The following is a 22169-nucleotide window of genomic DNA, read 5'->3' on the forward strand; positions in this document are numbered from 1 at the left end:
GTCTGAACAAGAGATTTCATCACATGCTCCAAAAGTGCTAGTTGACTAAATTAATTGAAAAATTGATTAAAATTGAAATTAAATTCGACTGTACGAAAAAGAGTGGTGATCCACCAGATCTTTGCCACTTGTCTGTTAGTGTGTCCAACATGATTACGTCTTTCCTTGGATTTTCCGTTGATGAGATTTCATTTTCTGTGGGCTACACATAAACTTCTCCTTGTCCGGTCACCCATGGTGAATGTTGATGCTCACGATAACTACTTACACGCTTTACATCTTTAAATAAATGCCCTTGTTCTGTGCCACCAGACAGTGTTTCAAAGAAAGAGTAAAAGCTTTCATAAGCTGGATGTGGTCTGAGCCAGCAGTCTGCAAAAGTACAACTGAACTTGTGTCAAACTTGTATTTTATTACCTTAAACCCGCATTAACTGTTTTCTAGCCTCTTGAGGGCAGCACAAAAAGCTGTAAACACAACACAACACAACACAACATGTTATCGCCTTATATGTGTTCGCAAATAGTTGCGTATTCACCCTTCCAGCAGACTTGGCAATATCAGCATTCATTTGAAGCCATGTTTCTCTGCACACAATGTATAGTATTTACTCTCCATGCTCTGTTAAGGTCACTAACGTCCGAGGGAAATATTTGGCTCTTTTGCAGCTAAATGCTCCACTATGTTCTCCAGTTAGTCTCCAGCTAGTCTCCAGTTATGCTGCTCAGCAGGTAGGTTACTGTGGGTTTTTTTTTTAAGAGCTTTTATACTAAAAACAGCTGCCTGCTGCTTGATCAGAGTGGCTTTAAAAGCCTTGACAGAGATGGTTACTAGACGAAGAGAGACAGTGAGAAAAAAAAAAAGTTTCACAGCTGTTTTATTGGTGTTTTAACTCCAGCATGCAAAGCAGTTGTTTATAGGAGCCCTCAGTGAGATCCTCAACAACAACATGCACCTCTCTGCTCCACTCTCATCTTTTTTCATGCGGTCCCAGGGATGATACCCATGTCTCTTGTATAGTCGACCCCATGGGAGAGAGGTAGCTGTCAGGAGACATGCGGAGTCGTGCCAGTAGTTTGATATGCTAATCCATCCTCGCTGAGGTGTCAGCTGGCCTGCTGTTCACAGTGCAGAGAGGGGAGGCATTCACACACACACACACACACACACACATATACATGCCAGTATACAGCACAGGCATGCATATATATATATATAAGCACACGTGAGGCATGAATCATCATGAGGCATGAATAAAAGCTCAGAAAAAAAGTGTACAGGCCTGCATGCACAGGCTGCTTATGCACACGCTATCATAATTAAGCACTCACAGGCGCACACACACACACACACACACACACACTCACACACATGCATGCAACACTAGGAATGGTAATCTGGTTTGATGTTTAAATAACAGTTATGTAACCAACTACCCGTCAAAAATAAAAACAAGACAGACGGAGGGAGACAAAGAAGCAAGCAAGAGACAGAATATGTTACAAAGAAAAATGAGCAAGAAAGAGAGACCTAAACCCCTCCCCCAAACATTGAGCGTCCAATCATAGCTTAGCAACCATAACTAGGCACTTCCACAGCGAAGAAGCACGTCATAAGCTGACTACATGAGTTTTGTGAGGTTACAGGTTATGTTAAGAAAAACGTCTGTTCATGACCAGCACGTACACTGTAGTAGTATTATAGTAGTAGTATTTCCCCACTGTGCGGAAGCCGGTACCTGGATGCTACCTGAGTTCAGGCTAACGGTGCGGCTCTGTTTTGCTCTTTATTGGATCTGGGGAAGTTTGCACTCCAGCCACTTGTATGTACGCGGTAAACTGCAGGCTAATGTTAGCTAACTCGCTAACCTCTATGATCAGATCAGTAGTGAAGGTTTACGTCAACGGCTAACCGTCGCCAGCGCTTTGCATTGTGGGACACAGTAGGCGAGCTAGACCGGTCCGAAGCATACTGGAGATTTTTTCAGAATCAGTACGACATCTGGGGTGTTTTTGACAGACTGCAGATTTTGCTTTTGTTTGCATACTTCACGCTACATTTTGTCCAAATCAGTACGTACTGCTAGTATAGTAGGTGTATGTGTATCAACATCCTGAAAGCGTTTCACTTGTAACATCTATTTCAAACAGGGTTATGTCCAAAGTAAATAACAGTCTAGTTTGACATCATACCAGTCAACACAATACAAGGAAAAAATATGTTTCTCTCGCATGAATGTTGACTTTTTGCCTGGGCCATCATGCATCTTTAACATGAGCAGGATATCATTTATGCAGCCATCAAGTGCATGTTTAAAAAACCTTTTATTGGCGTCTCATTTTAAAATGGGTCAGCTGGAAACATTGAAAAGTCAACGAGAGACACCATTTTCGACCAACTCGTGAAGCTAACGTTAGCTAAATTAGCTGGCTAGCTAGTTGATAACATCTGCCAGTGACTGTTATCATTCCAGATGGGGGGGGAAAAATGACAGTTGTGGGGAGCTTTGCTTTTTTTTTTTCCTACCTCTGTCTAAAATCAAGGACCCGTTGCTTCAGTAAATCTGACGCCATCTGCCAGCAGACGTTCAATCTGTATTTGTTTCATTGTGGTTAAAAAGCACACAGCCAAGTGCATGCAAGCACGAAGATAAGGCATTATAAGGCAAATAGAACGAGATGTATAAGCACACACCTGCAAGACACACACACACACAACAGGATCCACTCAAGCTGCTGAGAGCAGATCCGTGCGACACAGATACCGAATACAAGAGTGTCTTCATGCTTCATGCTGGTGATGCTCGCCAGTGTGCATGTTAATCTGTGTGCATGTGACTGTGTTTTACGCAGCTACTTTGGACTGTGCATGCAGCTTTATGTGTGTGTGTGTGTGTGTGTGTGTGTGCGCAGCGGACTGCGCATGCCTCCGATGGGCATCTAAAAATAGACAACTCATGAAATATTAAAATGTGTCAATAGAAAACGCTGGTCATGATGCGGAAGAAAAGCCACTCAACTTTGTGTGTGTGTGTCTGTGTGTGTGTCAGTGTGTCAGTGTGTCTGTGTGTGTGTGTGTGTGACAGAAGAAGAGATTAGTGAGCCAGAGCAGGTCTGTCTGTCAGGGTCAGACCGTCGACGGCTACATGCATGCAGGTATATGCAGATGTGGTGTGTGTTCATGCATGCGATCACGGAGCAGGAGTGAGTGAGACATGTGTGTGTGTGTGTGTGTGTGTGTTCACTCAACTCTGAAAAGATATTGAAATGAACAGGCAGAGACCTTCTTATGGCACCCCCTTACTTTCCTTCTAATACACTAGTACACCCCTACCTCTTCCTATACACACACACACACACACACACTCATTCCTCCACTCTCTCACCTCAGATGGATTCAGTGGAGCCTTCAGTGTTTGCCATCTGAGTGATAATGTATTTATGAGGCCCTTTCGCTTCCCTAAAGGCTCCACTACCCATATGAAACACACCTAAAGTGGCAAACAAAAACTGTGGAAAACATCCCCCGGCTTTGCACACACACACACACACACACACACACACACACACACACACACACACACACATCTGGGTTTGTGTGCACGAGTGTGTGAATCCATCTGAAACAGGCCTGGAGTACGAATTCTCCCATTGCATTATGTGTTTCTGTATTCCCGTATATGTGTGTGTGTGTGTACTCACCCAAGATGAGCCTATATTGGACATGGAGGCCTCGACCTAGTAAACTAACCCAGCACCCTTAGCTTAATATCACATCTTAAATAATTCACGATCACCAGCTACACTGCCTACAGGAGCCATTTGCCGTACTTTACAGTGACTTTTTTACTTTGGTGGAGCTTCGTTTTCCAACGCGCTCATCCGGAGTGACTCCATTCGCCGTGAGCTGCTGACTTTATCTGTCCCATGCAGTTGATGTTGACCGCTGGCACACTCTGATTCTTCATTCTCTCTTGTTTAATGATCACAAACAAGCAGAGATTTCGTCCCGTCTCGCGTGCCGCTCTTTGGTTTGATTTTTAGACTGCTGGCAGGGAAAAAAAAAGTGACATCATGAGATTAAAGGGACAGCCACCGTTGATGTTAGGACAGCTCAACAACTCCTGTGAGAGTACAAGCAGTGAGCGCTAGAAATTCATGGGTCTATTTAGAGCTGATATAATGCGGTAAAGTTATTTTCCGGTGCAGTGAGTTGTTTGCCAGGAAGGCAAACAGATGTAGCAGTTGTAAACGTGGATGGAGCACACTGCAGCAAAATGCTACTGGGGGACATCATGTTTTAAGTAACGTTTTGGGGAGAAAATGAGTTTTATATCTGTAATTAAAGTCGTTGACGATGCACATCATCGCTATCATCACCAAAAGTGAATTAATCAGGGGTGCATCAAACATTTTAATAGATTTTAATAAGATGGGATGGGAGAGTTTGGCTCACGCACAAGCAGCTCCTGCCCTCCTGTCCTCCTCAAATGGTTCAGCTAAGTTCACTTCAAACTTTATGGGCCATCCAGGCAAATACACAGTCTGCAAAACATTTACATTTACACTCGGCCTGTTTGTGTTACATGTCACAGTCTGTGCATGTTTTTGCTCGCTTACGCTTGAAATGAAATGATCCATGTGCAAATCGCAAGACTGCAAATGCCTCCGAAACATGATTGAGGCTGCGCGCCAAATCAGCAATGAAGCAGTTTCATCACATGGCTACATGTGTGTGTGTGTGTGTGTGTGTGTGTGTGTGAATGTGTGTGTCGCCATAGTCAACCTCTCCTGTGAGTCTGCTGTTAATCAGTTACAGTGTCGCCCATAAATGATTCAGTTTTTGTTGCCACAAAGTGAGACATTAATACGCACAGAGTTTCACCACGATCTGACTGAATTCCCTCCAGAGAAAATCAATTACATCGCAAATCGACTCAGAGGCATCGAAGACGTTTGATCAGTAAAGAGTTTATTTGATGTTACTGCAAGTCTGATTCATGAACTGAAAAGTTCCCACTGATTAACTGGCGATTTGATGGCTCATCAGCTGCTAGCTCAGTGGTAGCTCGCTGCAGGATTGGCCAGCTGGAGTCTGGCCGACTGATCTTTTGGTGGATTTTGGATGAAAGCCTGAAAATGTGGAAATGAGTTGTGGTTATAAAAACAGCTCCACTGGAAGGTGTTACACAGCAATGATGGATAGGATGAGCTGAGATACACTTTATTGTCCCGGAGGGAAATTTGTCTTGGACTTCAAGCCGCTACAACACACTTGCCAACAATGTCACAATGCGCATGCACACATAGAACATGGATCATACATACATACAGTCATAAATGTGCTTACATTCACATGTTGAGTGTGAGACAGTAGTTCTTTGAAACAATAAAAGGTAAAAAAAAGACAGTAGTTTACAGCTATAATCAAACCACATTATAAATAATCAGATCACCATATCTTAGTACCCAGATAAAAATCATATATCACAACTACTTGTTGCTGTTTAATATTTGATAGAGGATGGAATTCATTAATTAGTTCCGGTTTAGCCTGCAATTTGGCATTCTGAACCGTCGGCCTGAAGACAACACCTCCAATTCTGGGTCCAGAATGTGCGTCAGAGTCTTCTCCCTGAGCGCAGATTTTTCATGTAAAAGAAAAGACTCCACGTTGAACCTTGACCAATCATAGCGTGCCGTCTTGCACGACTTGTGTGATGTACATTAGGCGACCCCCTAGCCCCTAGCTCATACTATCCATCTGCCCGACTTGCCTGTTTTGACCCTGTTGCCTGATTCCCAGACTTTGGACCTCCCGGATTTGTTTGCCTCATCTCTTCTGTCGCCAAAAAACGTGGCAAAATAATGTCACACGTCCTTGTGAAATAGGTGGAAGCTCGGTGCCCCTGTGACTTTTTAGGATAAGATAAGATAAGATAAGATTTCCCTCTGTGACCTCAGGGATCAACAGCAGCTGCTCAAAGGGAAATGCACACTGAAAGTTGTCCGAACATACATGGGTAGTTTAAAGGGAGAGCGGAGTGGAGAAAGAGAAAGGCGGGTAGGAGAGAGTGATCAAGGCTGAGAGAGTGAGAAAGGAAGACAGAGAAAGAGTGTGTTTTGAATGGAGGTCAGGAACGGAGTGAGATTTAAGGGTCACAGAGCATGAGGGGAAAAGAGTGGCGAGAGGCTGGAATAACATAGTGGGTAAAAAGCAAATGGGTGTCTCGAAAAAGAGGACAAGGAATTCTATTTTATTCTACTTCAGCTTCGAGTCTTCTCTTTCTTCTCTTCTCTCCTCTCTCCCTCTCTTTCATTTCAGGGTCTGTTGCAAACTCAGCCAGTTATATTTGTTGCATTCACATTCCTTCTTTTCCCATAGAAAAAAAAAAGAAATACATTGTATAACATGTGGGCTGTAAACTGGGTTACAAAACGCCTTCAAGGCCACGAACAGAATAAATCTTTACACAAAGATGGACTGTTAACAGAAGTAAGAGTCGCCTGAAAACAGTTACATAAAAGCAGCGTGACAGAAGTGAAACCAAGTCTTAAGGTGGCTTCTGACAGGGATCAGAAAGTTTCCAACATGACATAACCTCACTTGACATTTCTCCAAATCCAAACCCAAATTCCTCTTCAATCGTCTCTTACAGGAAAGACCGCATTGATTGAATTCACACAAAAGTAAAAGTGTTTCTGGTCTTTTGATGCTACTCATTGCCCTTTAATACTTCCTTAATTCTTCTCCACCTTTTTTTCTTTCTTCCTTTCTCCCATCAGGGCAAGGACTTCTGTCCCAAAGCGCTTTGCAGCTCAACAACCAGGATGCCTATGCAGCAGCTGGTTACCATAGCAACCAAGGGCTCGCACTTGGGGAATCAGTCACGGGCCGCAGCGGGCAGGTTGGCGGGGCTGTTCACATCTACAACCAGGTACACACACACACACACACACACATTTTTTTACAGTTAATCAGAGGGCATCTCTTTCCTGGTTTCTTCACCCACCTCCCTCTGTCATTTCCATCTTTCTCCACCCCCTCTGCTTCTTTATCCTTCCTCTCTCTATTCACGCCTTCTCCACTTCCTCATGCCTCTGTCTTGCTGCCCGACCCCCTTCTTTTCCTCCCCTCTCTCACCTTTCTCCACACTCTCGCCCCCCTCTAGGTGACATCCGGCCGTGCGGCTGTCCACTTAGCGGGAACAGACTCTCCCTGCCAGTCCCAGAGAGACTCATTTGCCCAGCAGGCCCATGGCAGCGCCTTCCACATGCCCACTGAGGGTGGATCTGCACCTGCTGGACCACCCATGTATTACTCCTGTGCCACTTTGCCTGCACAGGTACAAATCCCTGAGGAGAGTGCTGTGATGCTTCAGTTGTCGTCTGATGGATGCTTTCTCTACTCCTCTCAGTAGTACAGTATTGGTGAAATACTTAACACTGCTATAGCCCTGCTACAGTCTGGTGGAACCAAAGCGCTGTAGAGTTACTCTGGGCTTGTGCTATTGATCGTATCACTTCTTGTACATTGAGTAAATCTTTAGTTTAGTGTTTAGTTCAGCTTGTTGGTTGATGGATTTCAGACTGTAATTAGACAGACGTCGATGGCTCAAATACGTCTCCTGAATGAACTGCGTGAACCTATTGTCCAGTACGGGACTGAGCTAACAAACTTGCTAACTGTCATTTGGAAAGCTCATTAGCTTACAGAATGGCCTACCAACGCACAACACAAGTAGCAGCATAGCAGTTATGGCTAACTCAAGGAACTGGAGATTGTCCACCAAATCACTGCCAAATATCTTGTCACTTTTTGACATATCCTGTGACAGAAATATAAAGAAAAAACCTTGATTTGCACTTTGTTCATGCTAGATAATTGTATGCTGACCTGAAAACTGACCTGTAAACTTGCCCTAACCACCAAAGTATTAGTTCAATTTGTGGCAGATGTTTTAGGTGGTGCTTTATACATTACAATGTATACAACAGAGGGAAATAAATACCTCAGTGTGTGCTGCTGTGTGTAGCCAAACTGTCCCGACTCTTCATCTAACCTAAATTACGTGGTTGTAGCAATGGAACAGATAGCTTATCCTGCATCTTTCTTTGCAATTAGCACAATGGCTGTATCAGATCTGCAAGCAGTCTCTCTTGCGGGGTCGGCCAGCAGTGCAGCAGCCAAAATGCTTGCAAACTTGTATTCAATTCTGGCCGTTTAGGTGACGATTTACTCTTTTATCTTTTATTGCTGCTTATTTTGCTGCACTGCGATGAATTCTGGGCTCAGAGTTTCAGGATTTTAAGAACGTTGTGTTAATCATGTTTTTTTCCCGGTGCCGTCTTCGGTGTTCTCATTTCCGCACGTCTTGACCACGCTCATGTAACTCAATGGAGTGTTTGAAATTGTGAGTTTAGCTCTGTGAGTGCAAGACCTTGCAAATATTTCTTCGACTTATTTCCCCAGTTGGAACAAAATGAAAATGCGTGTTTAGAATTCGGAGGGAACTTCATTTGGCGGCCCATTGCTCGCAGTCACATTTCAAGCTCATTTGGTTATAAAAGTTCAGAGTCATCCCTTCATGTTTGGTCTGATAACTCCAAGCTCTTCATCAGGATGTTATCGCAGATTAGAGTCTCTGCTCTCTGGTTTTCCAGCCCCGGGGGGAGTTGTTCATATCTCTGAAAATAATGATATGAATAAGAAGAGTAGATGAATATTTAACGTGAGTGACATTCCCCTTTAATGAAGTACAACTCCTCTATTACAGCGCGTGAGCTCCCCTCTCCAGGCGATAGGATCCCCTACCAAGCTGCAGCGTCTGGGATCAGCCTCCTCGGACATGCCCAGCTACGCCACGCTACAGAGGGTGTCCTCGCCCAAACAGTCACCCAGCCGACTCGCCAAGTCCTACAGGTCGGTTTAACTCCAGTCTGGTCAAGTGATTTAATAAGGGATCATTGTTAGGAGCACATTACGTAAGAGCTTTACTGGTCCCAAAGCACGAAAGAATACATCTGCGGGGGGTCGATACGGTTGTTGATCGATACAGAGGACTCAGCAATTACCTCACTTGGTGCTGAGATTTCTGGCTTTGCAAAACACTTTCTAGCATGTAGTCTTGTATTAGTCATGTTAGGCGCCAGTGCTGATGCTTAGATCGTTTTGCATCAGCCTGCCTCCATATGAAAAAAAAAATGCCAAAACCAATTGAAGTAGTGCTGCAACAAGCATTACAACAGATGAACTGCAAATGTTTGCCTGAATATATAGTATGAAGACGGTTAAACGAGTGAGGCAAAGACCTACAACACAAGTCTGCTCTTTGTATAGATTTACAGTATGTCCATATACCACTCATCTAACGCCTTGGATTTTGACTTTGAAGGCGTCACACATTTTGATCTTTTCTGCAACAGGTCTGCTGAAAGTTTTACACTGCCACAACAAATAAAGGCACTACACGTAACGGTCTACAGATTTCTATGCAATGGAAAAGCTACTGAAGCACAGTTTTTACTGTACATTGAAAAAGATGTACAGTGGTAAACCCCTAATAAAGTAGCAGATTGCTGGAGGGCCAGCCATTACGAGTTAGTGCTACCCACAACTAGTAAACTGATATTGAGTTCCCCTTTTAATGTCTTTCATGGTCTTAGTCTTTAATGGGACTCAGTTTTCCATCATCTCATTCTGGACCCAAAAATAATGACAAAACTACCAACCAAACCGCTCCGTTTCCTCCTCCCACAGCACCTCATCGCCCATCAACATGGTTGCATCGGGTGCCGCCGGCTCCTCCTCCCCCCTCCCCATGGCAGCCTCCCCGGGGGGAAACCACTCCTCGTCGCCCATCCACCAGCTGAGCTCGGTGGTGGGCAGCTACGCCACCCTGTCGCCCACCAAGCGTATGCTGCATCACATCGGAGCCGACAGCTACAAGATTTCCCACGAGCTCTACGCCAACGCAACCCTGCAAAGGCCTGGTAGCCTGGCAGGTAGAGGTCAAGACGATTTTATTATTACTTTTTTATGTGTGGATGTGTGAAATGCCATTGTGTCATATATCCTTTTTAGGGAACTGTCCACTTGTAAATGTATGTTTGCTTGTTTTTGAGCTTGTCCTAATACTGGCACAGAATTGACACATACCATACCATTGCCATAGAATAGCATTACAATAGTGCAGATGATTAATAATAATCATGTTTTTCAAGAGCACTTTGTATAAGCTCTGTTTAATTGTGATTCCTATTTTTCATTTTTCCCAAATACAGTTGTGACTGATTGTACAGATTGTGAATTATGGGGTTCCTTCAGGGCCCACAGTAATACAGCATGTCTGAGGCAGCTCCATCATGTTAGTTCATGATAGTTAAGGTCACATGACCCCACTTTCCATTCATGGCTAGTTGGTATTCATCGGCATAAGCACAAGGATTCAAAAGAAAACACATATTACCAAATATTTGATTAAATTGGGTTTGAGGTTTTATCTAAAATGTATTAGATTAGATTGCAAATGCACTCGTGAATTTCTGAACAATTCATGAATGAGATTGGTTAACTGAGGACCCTAATGAAAGCAGTTTAAAGTGTCAGAGTTTTGGACTTTTCATAAGGCGGATTTGTCATTTTGAAATGTATCTTTTATCTCATTTGTAGACTAATAGAATGGCAGTGTGTTACTGTAACTTAGAGAACTCTTCCAACTATCCTATGTTTCAAGTGGTTTTTGAGTACAATATCAATTAGGTCCTGCATTATTGCATCTTTTGGCCCTGTGTCAAAATGTAGTTTCAACACATTTATTATTACAGTTTATATTGTAAACTCACATGGTTTTCCTCAATGAAATAAAATTGAGTTTCTTTAAATTACCCCAAACTTACCGACATATAGAAAACCTGAGGCCAGGCAGCATTACTAGGACTGGTTGGTTACTAGGTCTCTGTTCAAAACGTAGTGAATGAAGCAGCCATCTATAGTGTAGATTTACTTTGTTCTTTGTTTTGGAGGTGGGGATCAAACACAAATCGTGCTTTAATATTTGATTATTTTAGGTACAAAATCTGGCTAAAATATTATTCTTTTGTGTATTTTGCTGGCAGCTAAACGTATTCATGGCAACAGAAAACAATTGAAGCAGTCCAAAGGATTCCCAGCATCTTCCGGTGTAGGCTATTACAGATATGTTGTGACATACTGTAAACAGATACAGATACAGACAGTAGCTATGCGTTACAGCCCTAATATATAGTGGGCTGAGTGCACTGTACTTGATGGGAAATGGAGGCAACGGGGGCCCAACAGCAATATTTTATCCCTCGGGGGGGGGGGGGGGGGGGGGGGGGGGGGGGGATGTAATTTGATTGTTCTCTAGTTTGTCATTTGTAGCACAATCATTTTCCCCTCACTTAGTGATCACCTTGAGATCCCCAGAGAATGTAGATAACCATCGATCAGTCACCCACCCATCTGTCCATCTGTCAGAATATCTAACCTCCACATTCCCTGTGTTTCCAGGCTCCAGAGGTTCCTACAGCAGCCAGCACAGTCACCTGGGCTCCGAGCTCCGACCTCTGCAGTCTCCTGAACACCACATCGACCCCATCTATGAAGACAGAGTCTACACCAAACCCAACCTTAGAGGACAAGGTAAGCTGAAATGGGGGACACGGAGGCAGAGTAAAATAAAGACATGAGATGGACGGTTATTTATTTCAGGGGGATCTGCAAGTAATGAGTCTACAAAACTGTATCCCAGAGGGCAAGGGGAGTAGGCGCAAGGAGTGAACATAGAGTGCTGGAGTTTATAATGGGTTGGAGGTTAACGTATGTTAAGCAGAGGGTTTTAGGAACAAAACGAGAAAGAGGAGATAAGTTGGAAAAAGAGAAAAGGGTGTCACTGTCTACGAAACAGCTAAAGGTAATAAGTAAGTCGTTAATAAAGGGTTCTTACAATGATTGGTTAAGTCGGAAGTTTAAAATGTTAACCAGTTGTTAATGAAAGGATTGTGTTTCAGATGCTCTGCTGCTGTCCCAAAAGGGGCACTCCACCAATTTTACATTCAGAGTTCATTACTCTCCCCATGGGGAGCGTTACTCAACCTGCAGAAATGGTTGTGAAGTTTGACAGAAACCCTGTTTTCCATCGAATGAAATATGCTATCGAGTTTGAGCATTATGGGAAATGTAGGACCCAGCATTGTTGGAGCTTGGGACTGACACCTCTGCCTGTGCTGCTTCAGTTTTGACCCTTCCTTTTTCAATGCGTCTCTTGTAAGCTTCCTGACTTTGTGGAATTGCTGCACTAAATCACGGAAAGACCCCTCTTAAGAGCTCGCTATAAAGACGAAGCGAAGTGTCCAGCTGGAGGATAAACACCAGCCAAAAGCATTCTCTTACCTGGCAACCCGAGAAGTTGTTCTTATAACTGATCTATAAAGCATTAGTAAATGACTTATTAACCATGAATAAAGCCATTAGTTGTAACTTATAAACCTTATTAGTAAGTGGTACAGAAGAAGTCGAAGGAACAGGAGGGGGAAGAAGGGAAAATCATCATAAAAACGTGTAGTAACACTTGAAGTAGATTAGAGTGCGTCTGTAAACACAGAAATGTGCTTCAAATAGTCCCAAAATTATAAATAGCTGCAGGGTGCAATAAATCACCCACTGAACCATCTAAATTTAGTGGAAGAAGACATCACATGATACTTTAAATAACAGTGAGGGATCAAAGAAACACTGAGAGAGGAAGAACAGCGGAAGACACAGCCTGGTCCAACTGAGCAGATAGGTGTGTTTTAACGGCGCTGTGTTGTGAAAGGCTGCTGCACATGAGAGATTTCCTCGTCCCATCTGATCGTGTAGCGCTATTTACCAGATCAGGTAGGCAAATCCAATTGGGGTCTCAATGGCAATTTGTCTCTCAGTCACAGTCTGTTAACTAATTAGTTTCAAGGCTGAAAATTAATCTCAATTAATCCCATGGGCGTCAGTTTGGGCGCGTTGAAATCAAAGCAAATCAACCGTGTCCTGAAATGTTGTCGACGCTGTGCGGCCGGTTTTGGTCGCCTGAGCGATGAACGTTGCCGTAAAGAGAAATACACACACACACACACACACACATGGAGAGAAATATGAAAGGTAAACTGGTGCTTTTCCACAAGCTTTTGTTCCAAAAAAAAGACAGATTTACCCTAACGATGAAAAGATTTGGGGTCCTTTTGTCATGCTGGCTCCCCGCACACACTGATAGGTCACTTTGACGCATCAAAACAACTCAATCATCATCATCTCCAGCTTTGTGTCTGTGAATGTAAGTCATGACGGCGTCACTCTGATAATCAAATCAGACCCTTTTTTTTTTTTTTTTTATTACATTGATTTTCTGTGCCGACACAAAGTAGCTGTTGAAGCCTGACTATGTCTCAAGGTCAGTTCAAATAGTTTCAAGATAACGAACAGAGTTGGGAAAACAAGCAGACAAACACTTTACGCCCGACTTCACATCACAGGTGAATTTCCTCAGGCCCTGCAGTCATGTAGTCACACACACACACACACACACACACACACACACACACACACACACACACTCGCGCAGACTGACCCAGCCCAGCGCCGTCAGAGTGAGCCGGTGCCCTCATGGCTCCTAAACTGCTGTTTAACAAGAACGCAATTCCTCTCTCTGTTGGACACTGACGAAGGGGGTTCACTGGGCTGTGTCTTATGGCTTTCTGATGTCTTTCACGGCAAGACTGGATCCCCCAAGTGGGCAACTGCCCTGGGGCCCCCCAAACCAGTCACTGTGTCACAATTAGTTTGTGGTAGTTTGATTTGAACGGCAAATATGTTTGGGACTTAAAGCAGAATGTAAACAAAACTTATACAAGGTTTAAAGGGATATGCGAGAAGACTGATAGCACTGTCATATCTGTATGCTGAATGTGAAGTTAATGCCAGCTGCTGGTTAGCTTAGCTTAGCTTAGCGAAAAAACAGGGGGGAAACAGCTAGCCAGGTAACAAAATCTGCCAGCACCTCTATCAAGAGAGAGGGGGAGGAATGGTGGGATTTATGTGTGAAATACCATATGAAGTCAATTATTCTTTTTTTTTTGCATGTCTGTTTGATTTGACTGCCTCTGTTTTGTTTTTTGTTTTTTTTGTGATTATATTTTTCAAATGAGAAAATGACATTATTTGGTGAGTTCTCCTTTCCACCTGTCACTGCAGTTTGCCACATTTGTTTAAGTATCAGTGTTTTATTTTGTAACTATATTTCTTTTTTGTTTTTGCTTCTTCCCTTTCTGCTTTTTTTCTTCTGTGCTGTTTTGTTCCATTGGTGCTGGTGTTGTTGCTTTTTTATCTCACTGTGTGCGTGTACGTGCATCCTTGTGTTTGGTTGCAATTTCTTCTTCGTCCGGTCCCCGACCCCCCCACTCTCGGCTACATCAAACCCAGTGGTGAAGCAATTGTACCAAGAGGTCCTCAACTATCTGCTTTGTCCCTACGCTCCTCTTCCTGCTTTAGCCCCGCCTTCCCCTGGTGTCGACCCAATCCCCTTGCAGCGAACGGGAAGCCAGAGCGCCACGGCCACCTTCCAAAGAGGCAGCTTCGCCACCGGAAGCGGGGCGGCTGACTACGCCAACCCGTACCGCACTCTGCAGTTCTGCCCGTCCACCGAGTCGCCTTACAGCAAGTCGGGCCCTGCCCTCCCCCCTGAGGCCGCCCTGGGCCGGTCTCCATCAGTGGACAGCATCCAGAAGGACCCAAGGTGAGGAAGAACTTTATTTAGAATCAGCTCTGGCTTGTTGATGAAGCCCTTTTGTTCCGCTCCCTTTCCACTTTCACTGAGCTTACTGAGGGCCAGATTCACCAAGTTAAACACAATTATGCAAGAAAGCATAAACAATGTCAATACCCCGGAGACTTTCACACAGAGTTTAATTGCAATCCACGAAAGAGTGTCAAAGTTGGAAGCGACGCGGTGACACCAAACAGTTTGTAGCACCTCAACAGATAATTGACTGTCAGGATTTGACGGTCCAGTGCGGTAAAAGGCTGGCTGAATCTGGGCTTTAGTATGAGGCACACATCACGCCACATCTTTCACTGTCCTCTCTAGTTTGCCTGGCGCTGGGGCTCGTTCACACTGCCGTATGAATGCCTGGGCGCACCTCTAGGCCCAATTTAAAAGTTTGCTATCGCTGTTAAGCGTGGAGTGCCTCTTTGTCAGTGACAATCAGTCCCATTCTGTGCAGCAGGTAGACACAGTAAACGTGGAGGGTGCATGAAGTCTGCTTTTAGACCAAGAGAGCTCTGTGGACGAGCGTGGGTGTGCGAGAATGAGGGAGAGAGAGACACTGACAGACAGACGGGAAAAGAGTAAGAGAGAGACACATACAGACACAGCTGTTTTTTTTTTTTTTAATCATTCTTCTGTCCTAGTTACAATCAAGTTTGAAATAGTATTCCAAATTGTGTCTTTTTTTTCCCTGACTAACGACTGCACACTGTCACGGATAGAAGCAGCCTAATTAAAGTTGAAGTGTGACATTTCAGCTCAGGTGTAAACAGGAGATATGTTCTTTTGCTCAAATTTAATCTTTCTAATGAGGACGTCACTTTGTGCTGAACTGCTTATTCTATGGTAACATTTGGACACTCTGTGTCGTTGGGACAGGTGACTCTTGTTGTTGTTGTTGTTGTTGTTGTTGTTGCCATTGCTCTTTCCTCCACCCATTGTCCAAGTGTTTATTTCTCTTTGCACATTGCACTCACATTGTCTGTTTGTTCAATTTTTAGCTCCGGCATCATTGTTGTGTAGCTTCCAGCATCCACACATCTGCACTGCTACATGTGAAGGACTGGCTCGTGATGCATGGCATTTTGCTTTACCTCCACAACATGCACAGTGAACGTCAGCGCTAGCACTGTCTGAACGAGACAATGCTATTTGAGTAGCTTGTTGTCCACATTGCGCTAAAGGGAGGGTCCCCTAAGATTATAACCATACAGGATCATTCATCTACTGCAGTTGTCAAGTTTCACTGTTCACAAGCTCCCTGCACTGCTGCTGTTCTTGCAGCTCAAAGAGGAACTGTTTGAAAAAAAACTTATTTTATTATATATTGTTATTATGTATTATCTAATATTTGAGTCATCAAGTCCCATCAAGAGACCGAAACCAACCATGTGTTAGTCCATCTGTCAGTACTTCCTTACCAGTGTCTCTGGCACTAAGCCCCAAGCCCACTTCTGAAGACATGTTTAAAATGGGTCTGGATATGTAGTTAAATAAACAAAAATAAGCAGGGCACTATAGTTTTTTAGCAAACATTACTCAAACAGGAGGAAACGGTGCATTTGTTTGGGACTATTTTCAGTTGAGGATTAATCCCCATTTGGTGCTCTATTGGGTAATTACAGCACCAGGACAGTGAATGTGGGATTGTGATAAACTACAGTACCCATGTTCATCAGTGTAATGGCGTAGCACATTGATTTGTTTTTTTTTTTCAGAGGTCTATATAATAAGAATAAGATATATCAGGGTTTCACTGCAGATACTTATAGGATCAGGGATGTGCAGAGGATGTTAGAGGGGCAGGATACCAAATTCATAAAATGTGATTTTTGCAAATAATTGAATAGATATATGCCTGAAATTACTACTTTTGAAACAGGGTTAATGTATTTAAAACAAACCCATGACCGAGGTTGGCTCAAACTTTACTACATGGCAGTTAATTAATGATACACGCAAAGAAATGTGTATTTCAGTAAAATGTTGACCAGCCCTCTCAGGTACTTCCTAAAGTGCATCAATATCAATATAACAGTATATTTATACTTTGTTTGGACCTGATGTCTGCCTCAAAGTAACTTATCACACGGATTCACGCTGACTGTCGAGTGCCTTTGCATGGTTCTTTCACCAAAGACAGACTTGGTGTCCACACAGTGCAGCAGTGGAAGAAGGGAGGGTAGAGGCCCTGAGTGGGGACGAGGGGGGACGCCATCCCCCTTGTAAACAAAATGACCAAAATGCACCCCCCCCCCCCCCTTGTTAGCCTGCCATCCTCCCTTCTCCATCCCCTAGTAGCAGAGGGAGTGCAGGAGCAGAGGGGTTGTTTAGTTCAACACGTTAGTCTAGTCTCATTGATCCTTTATCTGACTGAGATTTGTGCAAGTCAGACTCTATGGCCCCGAGAATGTCTCTGAAATATCAGCAGCATAACTGTGCTGTGTATTGATAAATCCATGGCGCTGTCCGTGGTGCTGAAGTAGCAGACGGATTTGTAATTGCGCCCTCTTCTCTCAGTCCCGCCCTTCTGCCAGTTTCGTCTTGTACCTAGAACATTCTCTAAACCGTACACTATAAATGCTCAGTTCTATACTATATTATAGCCTATATGCTCTACAGATTAGTGTCACCTTCATGATCAAGTAGCAACACGTAGTCGCGGAGGAGTGAGAGGATCGTAGAGACACACTGCTACCTGTAGTGTTCTTTTAATATTCATATAATATTTCTGTGATCATTCAGTAGCGTCTGTGGTGCTGGAAATACATAGCTAGACCAAGTCACCTCTGTAACAAATTATTTTAGGGGAGACACGACAAAGCATATAGTTTAGATGTTTGGTGTAACCTGGGAGTGGAGCAGGTGATGTCATTAATCAATTTAATAATCTGTTCGGCTTTAAAAAAGCCCAGAAAAGGGGCACTCCTTCTCTCTATTGCTCAAGCCCCCTTCGAGGTCCATCTATGCACGAATAGGATCAATTCATTGTTGGTTTTGGTCTTTTCATGGGATTTGTTGACAACACGAAAAATATAGACTGTCACCTGCCTTATTCTTTAAGCAAACACACCCAGTTTTTTGGATAATGGCCAATTGGTCAATGTAGCTGTTAAGAGCTAACACCACATCAGATTATTCCTACATACCATACTTACTGAGGCATATTCTATGCATAAGCAGTGAATTTAAAGATGAACTGTAGCTTCAGTTTCTTATGAAAACAATTTCCCGTTTCGAGGCAGGAAAAGAGTTGCTAAAAATATATGTGTAGATATTTTGTATCTTGTTTAAATTTAGCCCACACGTAACAGGCTTAGCAGCTTAGCTTGTCATTTACTCACCATTTAGCTTCTCTGGTACAAGTCCTGCTTTTCTGAGATAAAGGTAGTCACTCTTTCAATCGCACAAAAAAAAAAAACCCCATCAACATTACACATCGATGATTTTGTCGTCTATGTTATCATTCAACAGCTAAGTCGACCAACAGGCCAACCTCCCAATGTATTCCTATAAACCAGGATGACACCGATGAGAGAATAACATTGTTTATGTACAACTTATTCATACATATATTGTATACCACTGTAAAATAATCTAGGTTTAATAAGGCTGTAAAAGTAAGGTATGTACTGTGCACAGGACATGACCTCCTAAACGCACAGGTAAATCCTGAACAGTAAATCTTTCCATCTTGCTGTCCGAAAATACTAATAATTGATAATGATAATTGGCTCTGCAATTTAAATCTAAATGTTTAAAAAAAAAAATCCTGTTTGGTGCATGAATACGCACAGAACAAGACAGTACCCATTTTGTTTTTTATCCTAAGACCCTCTCTTTATCCAGCATATCCACCATCCCCCCCACCACCCGCTCTAAGTGCATGCCCTTCACCCTGCCCACCTCCTCCACCATTGCCTGATAACCAAATGTTGAGAGAGAAAGACGAGTCTAGTGGCTACATATTGATTTCTATTTACTAATCTTCACTATCATGGTTATTGAATCATTTGTTGCCAGACAGCCAACAAATACCTCTCTCTTGTTTCTCTCTGCCTGTCCCCCCTCGATAGGTACGACCCCGAATTCCTTGTGTGGAATCAAAATCAAGCCGAGCAAAGAATGACAAAGTAATCCAACTATTTATTTGTACATATACACATTCTGTCTATCTATCTTACCTTTGTCTCATTCACTGAATCTTTCCATCTTCTCTATACGACACCAGTACCAGACATAGATGTTAATGTTAATGGCAGCATGACATTTCCCATTGTATTGTCACCCATTTAGTGCTTTATTAAACAGGGATAACTTTTTGTTTTAGCATTCTATCGATTCTGAATTGGAGATCAGTCCTGTCTTTGCATTCTGTCACGCCATTGCTTAACATTTAAAACATTTAAAAATCGAATCAGTTTGAAGATAGATGACAAATTGAACTAACGAACTATCAATTACTGATTTGCAAAATGGCTTACCCGAACTGCTTTTTAGAGTGTAAATATTCCTCATTCTCTCTTTTGACTTTCCATCTATCCACCCATCCCTCCATCCATTTATCTATCTGTTGATTTATTCTGTCATTCATTTGTCTCCATTGTCTGTCTGTCCTGGTGATTTCCGAAAGTGCTTCGTGGCGATTCACTCATGTGGCTTGCCCAGTGTCCATTTTGGCACCTGATTTTGGTTTTGATCTTCTCGTCTCCGCCAGAATGTGAATAAGTGTATTTGCCAAAATGTCCAACATCTAGAGGAGCATTAAGATGGTAGACAGACGACAATCATCTTGCACTTATTCTTACCGATTGCCTATAAATATACGAAAAAGTGCTGACTCAAAGTAACTTTAATGTTACAGCCCCATACTGTATGGTTCTTGATAATGGTATGTTAATGTTAGCCTAGCTTTTTTTAAATGTGGAGATGTTGACATGTGCATGTTTTAGTAGTTTTCCCAGTTGTTTTGCTGCCGCTTCTTGTCTTATTTCAGTGGGAGTGACATTTAATCCAGAAATCGTTACTGTTTTCCGTCCAAGAACCTGTTACATTAGTGAACAGTGCTGGCAGAGACAAAGCATTAGCTAACAATACTGGCAGAAACATAACATTAGTTAACAGTTCTGGCAGAAACACAACATTAGCTAACAATAAATGGTGGCAGAGACATAATATTAGCTACCAATAGCTAACAATACTGGCAGAGACATAGCATTAGCTAACAGTACGTGTAGAGATAACATTAGCTAACAAGACTGGCACAGACAAAACATTAGTTAACAGTTCTGGTAGAAACATAACATTAGCTAACAGTACTTGCAGAGATATAACATTAGCTAACAATAAATGGTGGCAGAGACATAATATTAGCTACCAATAGCTAACAATACTGGCAGAGACATAGCATTAGCTAACAATACTGGCACAGAGAAAACATTAGAAATACTAGCAGAGACATAACATTAGCTAACAGTACTTGCAGAGATATAACATTAGCTAATAATAAATGGTGGCAGAGACATAATATTAGCTAGCAATAGCTAACAATACTGACACAGAGAAAACATTAGCTAACAGTTCTGGCAGAAACATAACATTAGCTAACATTACTGGCAGAGATATAACATTAGCTAACAATACGGTCAGAAATTAATATTTTCTGCATTGACACTAGACTTGTCTCATCACTACAAAGTGACCTACAGTAACACTCAAATGTCTCTGATGAAATGGAGGAGGGGATATAGACTACATGAGAAGATATGAATAAAATAATGTGTACGATTTATTGCACCGACACTTTCTGCTTCAGCACAGTAAATAGGTGAAGTATTGTGAGGTATTTGTCACCGTCTGCGGCTCCCTAATTATACCTTTATCCTGTAAAAGCCTCAAATAAATATCATTTAGCTGATTTGTCAAGCCACACACTGACACAATCTGGCAAATGAAGGCACGTTACTGTGGAGACGGCCTCTTATGTACTCCAACGCACTTCCTCCTTCAGGCCGGCGGTAATTTATGGAAACGTTCCCTCCAACACCAAGAAAGATTTGTGCTAGACGGGATCTGACCCGATCATAAAAGTGCCTCATTTTATTTCATGCTCATAAGCACAGTGAGAATCTCTGATCCATACTCAGTCACGGGGGTTGAGATGGACTCCGTGGGGGGTGTGTTTGTGTTTGTGTGTGTGTGTGTGTGTGTGTTTCTCTGCTCTGCCTGACATCTCCTGACCTTTCGTTCATCTCTTCTAGCCTCAGTGGGCCAGTCAGTCAGCCATGCCATTACATCCTGAAAGACACACACACACACACTGTCTGGTTAACACAAACATATGCATACACACACACACACACTTAACTTTTTCTTTCTTTTTATTTTCCCTTTACCTCAGTCTTTCTCCTTTTCCCATTACAACCTCCTTCCCACATTGAGGCCTAGGTGGGGTCACCTCCACACACACACACACACACACACACACACACACACACACACACACTGTTAATTCAAAATATTACTGGTTTCATGTGTGTCGATTGGATTTGTGGTGTAGTTTTATATTTATGTGTCTGAACTGAAATTCTTGTTCATCTAACTATAGGTTATATATAGTGAAACCCAGTGTTCCCTTTGTGCCCTCTACAAGGAAAGACAAAAGGGGGACAATAAAAAAGATGACTTCCAAAACCTGAGACATTCATTAATGAAAGTCTGCTCATTTCTGCCTTTATCGCTTCTGCAGAGAATAAAGTAATGTGAAGCCACCTAGCTTCCTCTGCAACATGAGCAAGCACGAAGACTAGCCTAATACCTTGAGATGCTGTAGTGTTTGGGAAGTATAGAATCATAATTGAGGAAATAATCATACCAACAAGTTATAATTTGAGAAAAACATTATGTTTATATAACTATTTATATGATATTCCAACTTTATTTCAGGAATAAAGTTGTCGTATTATGCTATTTACAAAAATAAGTGATCAGCAATAAGAATCAGAGAGTGGAGTGGAGACAAACATGTATGCACTTCAGGCTTCAACCCATTTAACTCCTCTGTTTCTCCAATCATTGCTTCGAAACACGCCTGGTTATGCCATTCAGTGATCATGTCGTTGGGTCAATTTATTATATCTGACGGGGGGGGGGGCGTTGATCTTGTACCGCTTGAGAACAGATATGCTACGTAACACTATCTGATCTCATTTAAATTTCTGTTTCAGGGGTGGGAGGAAAAAAAAGATTGGGTGTGATCACGCCCAACCCTAAAACACATAATAATGATGAGCTCAATTGTCAGAATACGTCCACATCCCTCATTATGACACGTAAGATGACACACTGCCCA

The 22169-nt window shown here is 42.7% G+C and overlaps 1 protein-coding gene across 4 annotated transcripts in view; it reads left to right on the top strand.

Annotated features, from left to right (window-relative positions):
• The window catches only part of ctnnd2b (catenin (cadherin-associated protein), delta 2b), a 120573-nt gene that overhangs the window by 44838 nt on the left and 53566 nt on the right, over nucleotides 1–22169 (top strand). Inside the window, exons 5-11 of one of the 4 annotated variants that reach the window (XM_070918162.1) lie at nucleotides 6786–6937; nucleotides 7172–7345; nucleotides 8777–8922; nucleotides 9760–10004; nucleotides 11533–11694; nucleotides 14476–14788; nucleotides 18895–18951. In XM_070918162.1, the coding sequence (XP_070774263.1) occupies nucleotides 6786–6937; nucleotides 7172–7345; nucleotides 8777–8922; nucleotides 9760–10004; nucleotides 11533–11694; nucleotides 14476–14788; nucleotides 18895–18951 (1249 nt within the window). The remainder of the gene's footprint in view (nucleotides 1–6785; nucleotides 6938–7171; nucleotides 7346–8776; nucleotides 8923–9759; nucleotides 10005–11532; nucleotides 11695–14475; nucleotides 14789–18894; nucleotides 18952–22169) is intronic. The other 3 variants (XM_070918164.1, XM_070918163.1, XM_070918165.1) reach the window with 3 other exon arrangements.

Source organism: Enoplosus armatus, chromosome 14, assembly GCF_043641665.1.
Source record: "Enoplosus armatus isolate fEnoArm2 chromosome 14, fEnoArm2.hap1, whole genome shotgun sequence".
NCBI lineage: Eukaryota > Metazoa > Chordata > Actinopteri > Centrarchiformes > Enoplosidae > Enoplosus > Enoplosus armatus.